This window comes from Stegastes partitus, unplaced genomic scaffold (assembly GCF_000690725.1).
Source record: "Stegastes partitus isolate 25-593 unplaced genomic scaffold, Stegastes_partitus-1.0.2 Scaffold935, whole genome shotgun sequence".
NCBI classification, from domain to species: Eukaryota; Metazoa; Chordata; class Actinopteri; family Pomacentridae; genus Stegastes; species Stegastes partitus.
Window position 1 is genome coordinate 120177 of NW_007578666.1, and position 11412 is coordinate 131588.

The 11412-nt window shown below is 40.5% G+C and overlaps 1 protein-coding gene across 1 annotated transcript; it reads left to right on the top strand.

Annotated features, from left to right (window-relative positions):
• Nucleotides 1-1739: 1739 nt before the first annotated feature.
• On the top strand, nt 1740-6682 carry cdo1 (cysteine dioxygenase, type I). The gene is made up of 5 exons (XM_008294063.1): nt 1740-2012; nt 2969-3046; nt 3726-3883; nt 4408-4577; nt 5662-6682. The coding sequence occupies exons 1-5, from the start codon at nt 1843-1845 to the stop codon at nt 5689-5691; spliced, it is 606 nt and encodes a 201-aa protein (XP_008292285.1). The 5' UTR covers nt 1740-1842; the 3' UTR covers nt 5692-6682.
• The last annotated feature ends 4730 nt before the right edge of the window (nt 6683-11412 follow it).

Below are 11412 nucleotides of genomic sequence, written 5' to 3' on the forward strand. Positions count from 1 at the left end.
CTCGCAGAAGATTTAAAAGATCATCTATCGCCTCCATTTCCACTCTGTATTAATCCACATAGAATAAATATAAAAGATGCGATCACTACACAGACCTCTGCATTTATAAGAAGACACACAAGACACGTTAATTAGTTGAAATAACACTTTCCAATTAGCCAATAAATATTATTTACTGTTTATTTATCCATATGGATGGTCCTGTCTGGTTAAAGCAGATTTAAACTTTCAGCCAGAAGGTGGCGCAAAAGTACATCTGATATTGATGATGTGGCAGCTCAGAGGAAAACTTGGCTCAGCCTCTGATGCAAAGAAACTTCTCCAAACCTTTGAGCTTCCAGTAAATTCGGACTCTTCCTCGGCCAGAGAGGGGTTTCCTTTAACAGCCCGACACACACAAAACAAACATCTGGTGTTCCTGCTGGAACATCTCCGTCCAGCTGTTTGCTAACCAGTCACTTCCAGTTTGACCCTATTGTTTGCTCTGAAATGTGGAAGAACACCGCTCAGTCTCCTCAAAAACCTCAGAAGTGTCCTCAGCTTTCTGACATTGTCACTGGTCCCTGATGCAGAAACAAGCATTTTATCTTATGCACATTAACCTCACAATGAGGGTTCTTGTCTTGAAGGGAAACAGGTGGAGGGAATGACCTGCATGTGTCTGTGGAGGAATGTGTTGCATGTATAGGAGTGATTTATGGTGAACAGCTCCAGGAGCATCCCGTTGGGAGGATGTTGGCAGCAATATTAAGATTTTAGAGATATACTGCTCACATTGAGGCAGAAGCATAAAGCATTCAGCTGGTCGCTTTCTTTTTGACTGTTCTCTAATTTCAGTTTCCATCTCAGACAGGAACAAAGCCTCATCTGCTGAATGACTTTTCTTTTGTCTTCGTCTATGCACATTTTCCAAACAGTAGCTTATTCTGGAGTTGCTTTTCTTTATTTACTCTCCCATTTAACTGCATGTTATCTCATCATAACATAAATTACTTTAGTACTTTTCCACCTACGCACACCCACAAATGTCCTTATTGCATAATCCATCATCAAGGACCTGACACTGTTTGTGTTTGTTTGTTGGTGAGATGAAGTTTTCTTTATTTGAATATTTATTTATCACCGTTCTCTGAATTTAATCTCTTGACCTAATACAACCAAAACAAAGATGATTAAAGGTCTGAAAATATGAAGGAAGACTCTCAAGCCAGCATAAATTACACCCTTTCCAAAAACCATCCTTGATATCATTCAAGCTCCTTGTTTTTTTCCCACGTTTTTCTCTTCTTTTCTCTTCCAGCCCCACTTGTTTGTGAGCCTCTGCTCCGCTCACACCTTGGCCGCTGAGCTGTTGACTGAGTTTCTGAGGCCCACAGAAAGAGGCTGCACAGCTATTGTTAGAGGAATGCCTCAGTCAGAGAGAGAGAGAAGAAAAAACACAGAGGAGAGAAGGGAGGTTGTGTTTGTGACAACGTGGTGCTCTCCAAAAGGATTAGTCCAACATGTTAATGTGTGCATATTATTATTAAAAACACAACAAATAAAAATAAAAACTGCATCATCTCTAGAGAGTGAGTGAAAATGCAACCACATATTGTTTTTTTGTTGTGCAACATTTCCAGCCAGAGGTAATTTAAATTAGAATATGAGCTGTGGGCGTTCACCCTTTTCCCATAATGGTACAGCCCATCACCAGCTCGCCCCCAAATTGCAGCGGCAGCTTTATAAAAGTGAGCCACCGGGCTGAGCTGAGGAGCAGTTGAGAGGCATCAAAAGTTGTCTGGCTTTTTATTTTTCCAAGAAATTTTCTGCAACGCAAAAGAAAAAAAAAAACAGAGAGAGATGGAGCAGACCGAAGTAGTGAAGCCACAAACTCTGGACGACCTGATTAAGATCCTGCACAAGATCTTCGAAAGTGACTCCATCAATGTGGAGGAGGTCCAGCACATCATGGAATCCTATGAGAGCAACCCTCAGGACTGGAAGCACTTCGCAAAGTTTGACCAGTACAGGTAACAAAAAAGAAAAGAAAAAAAAAGTTTGTGTTTCATAATCCTGCTGATATTTACAACCAGTATCTGCTCAGATATTTATTATACTGATGTACTTTGCACCCTCGCACCTTGCCCTGTTTTAACTACTTTTTTGTGCTATTACATTTTCTTTTATTCATGCTGAGTGTGTGTTTTATCAATTCAAAGTTTGACAAAGCAGGTAGAAAATTCATCCATTATTACAAGTTGTTCTCCTCTAATAATCATCATATGTGAATGAAATCTATTGTTTTTTCTACTTTTAGATAAAGAACAGAAACTTTTCTCACAGGTTGCATGAATTTAAAAAGAAAAACACACGTGCAATTTATATTAAAGTAGGTTTTAATGAGAAAAAAAACACAGGGAAATCGGGTTCCTCCTCATTTTAATGGGGGCTCCTCTGTTCAAAAGGCTCCCAGTGTTTTGATCAGTGAGGCTCAATGGAGGGTGGCAGAGAGGGAACATCCAATCAACACCCAGAGAAGCAAACACACCCGCCGGCTTTTTTTTCTTTTTTTCTTTTTCCTCCCAAAGATCGATGCTCCAGCAGCTGCCCCTCGAAAATATTTGGAGGTTGACTCATTTGCTCAGAGCACAAAACGTGCAGGGTGACGAGCAGGGAGGGGAGGGAGGTGGAAGGCAAACACACAGCAGAGCAGGTGACACATATTTGGAGGACTCCAAAACTGAAAGTGCAGCATCTCTATCCACACGTGTGTGTTTTTCACAAGTACACTGCAGGTTTTCTGAAAGCTTGAAGCCTCAAAATAAAAATAAATCAAATTGAACTCTTGACAAACCAGCAGCTAAAACATCAGACGGTGACTTTTGTGATGAAATCCGTCACAAGTTCCTCTCCGGTGTCGTCTGAAACCTTCAAAAGTGCATCCTGTGTTTTAATGGTTTGCTTAACAAACTGCGCTCTTCTCCAGATACACGAGGAACCTGGTGGACGAGGGCAACGGGAAGTTCAACCTCATCATCCTCTGTTGGGGTGAAGGCCACGGCAGGTGAGATACCGTCCTGTGAAAAAGAATAATTCATTTAATATGATGGGAAAAAAGTGCTTTGTATCAACACACTACATTGTCAGATACTGCTCGCCACTACATCAGGTGATTTTCTGCCAGTTACTTCACACAGATATGAAAGTCCAATGTTCTAGTCACTGCCAGACAGGTTGTGTAAATAGACAGTATTTGATAAATATCGTGTGCTCCACTTTGTCTGCAAACGTCACCTAAACCTGACAGCGGTTGATAGAAAAGGAAAGTTTCTTGATGTGCTACAAACCTTTAGGAGACATTTTTAAATGATTGCATGTTATAGGACAGACGTTAGCAGCTGTTTTCAACATGAGAAAGGACATTTGTTTAACTAAAGTGGCTTTATGAAATGCATTTTACTGCTGTTGTTTGTTGTTCTTGATTTTTCTTGGTGTTTTTTTTTGCTTTTTCAATGAGAACATGTAGCAGTAGGGATGTGACAGGGCTCATGGTTACAAGCATGGATGCTCAAGTGTTATTCACAAGAGCAGCCAACACAGGATTTTAAGAGACTGAAACTCCAGACGGATCCCCGGCTATTTCTACCTTTCTAGAGTCCGCTTTGCTTTTCATCTAAATGTCACAAAACGGCTCAGAGTCTATCCTGACACTGTACCCTTGTGCTTCCTTTACCGCTCTGCAGTAGCATCCACGACCACACAGACTCCCATTGTTTCATGAAGCTGCTGCAGGGTCAGCTGAAGGAAACGCTGTTCGAGTGGCCCGACGGGAAACAAAAGGGAGACATGGTCCAGAAGTCGCAGAGAATCCTGCAGGAGAACAAGGTGGCTTACATAAATGGTAAGACAGATTCTATCCTCCTGCAGTATTAATACCCGCTTCCATCTGCTGATCTTTGTGTGCTTCTTTAACACCAGTATTTCACGTAGTGTTACACTCACGTTGTTATGTTACTGTTATAGCCAAGATGACCAAGCTGCGTTCAGAACAAACAGGCCTTGAACAATGTTCCTTGCGGTTGAAGATATGCTGATGTGACGTGTCTCTGACTGGCTTCAGTTAATACCGTTTTACAGCGCTCAGTAATACCCGAGTTTCCAACCTCTGCCGTTACGTAACGTCAAACGGGTCTCGCAGGAGTTCACAGTCGGCCTGTGTAGCTTCACAATGAGCAGTATTTAGGCCTCTACCCCCAAAAATACGTATTTCCCCAAAGCAAAGCGAGCCCTGGTGTGATGTTTGGACGCCGGTTACATCACTTCCAGTAACTCTGTCCTATTTCCCAGCATTCCGGTGGTATACACTCCTATGTACATATGTTGTTTGTTCATGCGTGTCTATGTGTGTCTGTGTGCATATTTCAGACTCCATCGGTCTGCATCGTGTGGAGAACGGCAGCCACACAGAGGGCGCAGTGAGCTTGCACCTGTACAGTCCCCCCTTCGACTTCTGCCAGACCTTTGACCAGCGGACGGGCCACAAGAACACCGTCAAGATGACCTTCTGGAGCAAATACGGAGAAAGGACTCCATTTGTAAGCAACTTTTTATGACTTTAATATCCACGTCTTCAATGAAAACTGACAAAAAAAACATCTCAAACAAACTCTGATCTCGACTATTTCCAGGTCTTTGCAAGCCCAAACTGTACCGAATCTATTCCTGTAAAGTTTTGCGACTGTAAATGTGGTCGACTAAACCCGGAGTTAGTGATGTTGTGGCAATAAGCACAGTATAGAAACCTTTAATTACAGCCTAGCAGAACCCTCTACTTGAGGAGTCACAGATTGTGTGAACGATCTGCTTCTGTAAATGCACAACACGGGCTTAAATCTGCAAATACACACACCTGGTAATGGAGTTATTTTATTTTTTGTGCACATTTTGGAACACTACCACACACGCAGCAACTTTACAAACTGTTAGCTGAACATACAGCCTTCTCCTGTCCTCTCAGTTACCTAATTAGCAGGAAGTGGGGAAGTTTTTATAGTTTCTTGCTGCTGCTCTCATTACACAGAGGCTATAAGCAATTAAAGCAGCGCCCCTTGAAGATTCAGCAATTAACCGAAAGTTTCCATTTCCTAACCATTAGAAGTGTTTCGAATTTTTAAAAAAAAATGTTGCTTCAGATGGCTGGAAATGTTTATAGAAAGTAATATCAAGCCTTAGTTGAACAATTGAGAGCGTTTTTAATGATAAAGGGAGAAGATGATCAAATAAAAGTTTGCTTAAATAAAATCTGAAATTCCAAAATCGTAAGGAAGAGATAATTGACAGTGTAGGGTCTCTGCCTGTGTTTGGGCCACCCTGCCAACAACATTGGCCTTATCTGAAATCTACAAGTTGTATAAGCATACCTTGACCATAACACTGTTGAGTCCATTAGATTGCAACACCAAACGGAGGAGATAAGATAGTAGGAGAACATGAGTGTGAGTACACAATGAACTTAAGTCGACACACACCCGTTGATCTCAGCAGCTGTTGTGGTCCGAGGTTGCTTTTTGGGGTGAAATAGCCTCTTAGTGCTTTATTATAATGGGAAAACTTAATTTAAGCCTCTGACTTGATGTTGAGTCGCCCTGGTTTAACTTCTTCTTTTGATCTTTTCCTCAGGAGACCACGGTTTCACAAGAGAACAACTAAAAGGTCGCCGCCCGAGGAGGCTGGAGATGGTCAAGACGCTTGTATTTAAAAAAATGACATTGCTATAAAATTGATTGAAGGGAAACTGCTGGGGGAGGCGAAATTTGGACCTAAGCATTAAAAAAAAAAAAAAAATCAAGAGCGGGCTGGTTCAAAAGGACAACCCAGTAATTAGAATGGCTTTATCGCTGCCCAGTGTGAGCTTGGCAAATACTGATGAGCACAGGACGAATGCATGAATAGGCTTGGACATGGATTGAATCTGCCCTTTGTTTGGTGGGCCTGAGGAGACCCTTTCCCAATAACAACATTCCTGTCTATCCACGACCTGTGTAACCACACTTTTGTAAAGTTATGGCCCATAGTCAGAAGAGTTTTAACATTTGAAAAAAAGAAGGGGGGAAATATCGCTGTTCTAGTGTTTCTCTTAAATTTTATATTTCAAGGAAGCAGTTCTGCAATCAACAGTTCTGCTCTGAGTTCTTTTATAGCTGTATTTACTGTTGATTTATACCACTCAAAATTGTCTAAACGCCTGTTGAAAATTGTCATGGAATGTAACGTTGTTTGTACAGTCGAACTAAAAGGAGCAAAAAAAAAAAAAGAAAAAAAAAGTTTGTTCCATTTGGAAATGTAAAGCTTTAGAGTTGTGTTGTTTTTAAAAAAAAGTGCGATGCTTGTAATTTATTTGCGGAGTATCCCGTTTGCCGACGGCTCCCAAATGTGTTCATTTTAAAAGTTCTGACCCGGAGATGTTTTGTGGGGAGGGGAATCTTTTGTATTATTAGCAGGCAATATGTTTAGATGGAACTCATACTTTTTCTCAGGATTTTGGCATATTTTGATTGTAGTTGTATTTATATAGTCTGTAGCTTCACAGCGTAGCACCTCTCATTAGCACTGTCAGACCCACGCATGACCTCTGTAATGCAGTAAACGATAAATCTGGCCATAACTGTAGACCATTAAACACCATTATTCTTTCACATAACTTCATTGTGTTGTGCTGTCTTCATTTTTTTTTTATGTCGTGTGTTTTTGGAAATGCTGAGCAAAACAAAAAGAAAGAAAGAAAGCTACTGTCTCTACTGTGTATGCTGCAACATATATATATATATATGTAGGATGTTGGGTCATAACTTGATAATGGTTCAGTGATCGTCACATAAAAGTACATTACAGTAGTTGAGGAAATACCGATAAGCTCCGTTTGGCAGCAGTCTGGTAATTAAAAGTCATGCGCTCATGCGTGTGTTTCTGTCTGCACTTTGGTTTGATGGAACTATTGAGCCGTCAGTATGTTGGCTAATAAACACATTATGTTATTGGTACACTGATAACGCTGTTTAAGCACTAGACGTCTGCACATAGTTGGTATCTTTTTGGGCGAGCAAACTGTGTCATGTTTTTTCGTGAATGAATTAGAACACGGTGAAGGGCGTACGTGCAGAACTTCATTTGCAATTGACACTTCGCCTTGTGTTAGTCGCTCATATTCAGTTAGACAGATAACAGAGTAGGTAACAGTGTGTGGGGGGGTAAACTGCACATTAATCTGTTTTAGAGTGTCAGCTGCTGAATCTCTGGTTTCCTGATCTCACGTTGTAAAATTACATAATGGTGTAATTGAGTTGAAATGGTTTGCAATCGAGCTAGAATGTATAAAAGCAGCAGTGTGTAGACAGGAGAGTCAGTACGAGTTGTCGTTTAAAAACGTACAGATTTGTGCTAAAATGAATTGTGACATCTTCCGGGTTTGGCTGAGGTTCAGTCTCAATTAAACCCGCGACAGTCTGCTCGAACGTCAAACCAACGTCACTCGTCCAATTTCTTCATTATTTGCCTTCGCTGAGAGCACACAGTGTGTCAACGGGATGAGTTTGTTAAATAAATCAGAGGTCTTCTCTGCAGCAGGTCAGCCCTGCAATGGCCCACAGCCAGCGTTATGTAATGATAAAGCGAGCGCCTCTATTGCCCCGACAAGGCACCTGCTTTATGAGAGGCCACGATCGCTATCGGCCTATCTGCTAATAATAAATTCCGATATTTGGCTATTTGATTTAGTGGCCATGAAGTAGCGTATCTGAAGATTAATACGTCAATAAAGCTGGAATAGCGCAGTGTCAGCTCTGCTTGAGCTTCTTGCACTGACACTAAATCTGACTGCACAGGTTTCGCAGCTGTAAACTTGTGAACGCTATCGATGTCTTAGACTACGATGATATCGGCCGTAGATAAGCATCACACTCTGGTCTGGAACTTCCAGAAAGCAACACTTTACTTCACAGCCCCGCGTAACGAAACACGTCACTTTATCAAAATGAACATTAATATAAAACGGCTGCACTTTCACAGCTCTTCTCTTATGTTTTATAGAATATTTCATGGGGTTATGACAAATAAATACATTTATCAGGTTGTAAAACTTCTTTAGGAGGGATTGCTTGCTGAAATTCTGAAAGAACATTCAATATGCAACAGATTTTGCAGGTCAGTGCTCTGGTGACTGGATATTTTCAGAAAACTCCTCGTTTTGCTGCATTTAATTAGTTATTTGTGACTCTTTTTTTTTTAATGCATGAGTGACCTATTTCTTTTAATCAGAATAGAATAGAATGCCTTTATTGTCACTATACACATGTACAATGAGATTAAGAGCAGCTCCTTCAGTGCAATATAGAATAAAGAACAAAATAAAGAGCAAAAAATAAAAAATAGAAGAGATTTAAACATAAAATAAGATAAGTTATATATACAGTATAAGTTATATAAGTTCTATATAATATATAATTATTTGTCATTTTTACCAGTGGAACTTATATTCTAAGCAGAAGTAATCGGACCTCTTTTAAATGCACCCTAAATGACTCCTTTGCTTTTCCCTTCTGACATCTACCCATCAGCACTGTGGAGTCTGCATGAACTGAGGAGTGAACACTTGCAAAATGACAGCGACGTATTTGCAATTTCGTCAGCGTACATGCTGACCTTAGCAGTTATCTTTTCCTGGCCCAGACAGAGCACGGTTTGGCACGAAGCAGCAGCTATGGTTTACTGAAATATGTGGAAATGTGTTGAGTTTTCATGTGATGTTTCTGTTGTTGGTCACAGCGTCTCCACTTTGGGTTTTTGCCTCTTTGTTCACACTTCCTCACCACTCAGCTCTCTGTTAACGCTGCTCCGGTAGCCTCTGTATCTGTGGGGCAGCTGCACTTATAGTAGCCATCATAAAACATGACGGCAGTTTCCACATTGTTTTTAACACCTTGCGTCGCTCCGGCAGTGCTGAGACTGACAGTGCAAAGTAGAGTCTGGGACTGTGTCCTGTGGTGATAACAATGAGCCGCTGTTGTAGAAGCTTCTATAACACCGAAAGAAGCGGAAGCGCTTTGATAATTTACTTATCGTAGTGTCCTCAGGACATTGATAGTGAAACACTCATTCATACCACAAACAGTACATAAGCAGTTCATTTTTTATTACACACAGTGATAAAGTCCTTGCTTTGCCCTATCGAGGCCTTATCCGCTTTCTTTTTTTTTCATATTACTTATGAAGTCTCATTCCACACAAAAGTACACCAGAAGGTTTCTCTGCTGAACGTTTCTCTGTATTGACCTAAACTCTGATGTGAACACATGCTAACGTACATGGTGACCTACTCGAGTCTGACTCTCACACAGAGGCAGCAGAAAATGAAAGAACACCTCCATGCTTACTTTTTAAAATTGCAGCCTGAGAAACAGGACAGGCACCACACCCTGTGTCTGCAAAACAGTGACTTCAGCTTTGTCCGGTTCTTGTTTCCATGAACCAGCTACGTTGATATTTTAAAACTTATTTTCATTTTCATTCTAAGTAATGGTCAGCGGAACCCAAAACAGCATTAGAAATGTCTAAAATGTTGATTAAAAGTAGCCACCATAAGCTGCTGGTCCGACTAGACCCAACAGAACTTCAACTGTTCCTTTGTAAGATGTGTTACAGGGCTGTCATTTAAGTTTTGAGGCATTTTAGATACTTAGATACGTACCCGTCAAGCTATAAGATCAGGGAGGCATCTGACTGGGCCAAAAGTCCAAACACAGCCAGAGTGAAAAACAACTACCTTCAGAGTCAGAAGTCCTGCAGCAGAGTCCTGACCTCAACAGCAGTCAATCTGGGAATTCAATTCAGAGACAGAAGACACAGAGACAGCCTGAGTTCACAGAGCAACTGTGGCAATGTTTGCAAAAACTGACCTGTCAAGGAGCTTGCAAAAATGTACACCAATCACACACTGTTTTTTGTTTACTGCCCTTTATATGAATTTAACTGATAAAACAATAATGGGGTTGTTTTTGACATCACCAACACTTTCATTATATCCAATGAATGTATGTTTATAAAGAAGAGTTTTACCTGATTTTCCTGCACAAGCCGGTGACCCAGGCTGCTACAGCAACTGAAGACAAACTGAAATTGGTTCATATTATATCCTCATACAGCACATTTCTTTTTTTAAACAGCACAGTTCAAACCTCAGTTATCCTCTTTAGCACACACACAACAGCTAAGAAACCGTCAGTGTTTGCACAGAAATTCTTGGTACTTCCCATTTCATGCTTTAACTGGCAGGTCAACTACACACAAACAGAAGCAAACTAATAAAGAGAAGTGGCAAATTACTGCATTTTTTTTATCCCAAACTTTACCTGTACTACACTTAAGAGTTAAAATCACTATATCAGCCTCTTCAATATGAAAAAAAACAAAAAAACAATTGCTAAGCAGATGTTTGAGGGAGAAAAAAAAAAAGCGCTTTAAGAGGCTCGATGTGTTTTTTGGCATTTACTGGTGTTTGGTGCTCACTTGTAATGGAAGAAAGTGCTCCGTCCAAAAAGAACACTGTGTCCTACTGCAAGCCACAAAAATCGTGCTCTCGTGAGAGTTTGAGGGACTGTAAACAGAAAAGGGCAGAAAACAGATACTGGTCCTGGTACGGGAACTTACACGCTCCACAAAAAGGTGTGTGCATGTAGAGCAGATTTGGGTCAGCAGTTTCAACCTTTAACAAAACGGTTTCTTCCTTATTTGGGTTGTTTTAACACATGAATGAATTGTTTGAAACGTTCTTACATGCAACACGCTCAACATCATACTGAAAAACCCCGTGGCTTCAACAACACCACATGTACTCAGACTTTAACCCATTCACATCCTGCATGAAATGCTCGAGGAGGTGAGAACAGGAAATTCCATCAAAACGCTCTCTTCTGAGAATAATCACCCTTCAGCTTTCTGTTAAGGTGAAACATTTGCAACGGCTTCACATGGTGTCTTAGAGAAGCTTCTCCAATGCCAGAGTCTGAATTATTTCTAACAGTTTGTTTTATTTTTAATTTTCAAAACTCAGAAAAAACAAGCTAATTTAGTGTTAACCTGCAAACATGTTTATTACAAACTATACATTTAAGAGCTGAACAGGATATTCCAACAGGAACATCGACTGTTAAAAGGATTCCTGATAAAGGATTAAAAAACAAGAACAGACAAATCGAACATGTATCAAAAAATACAGCCTAACACAGCAAACAAGCTGCGAATATTTAACTTAAAGTTCCCTTGAAATGGCTTTGACACTGAATTTTCCTTTTCACGTTCGAATTTTTTGTGCTCAGATCAGAATCACACTAGAATGTGACGATAGCTTGGAAACTCAAATATCTCCGAATGAAAGTG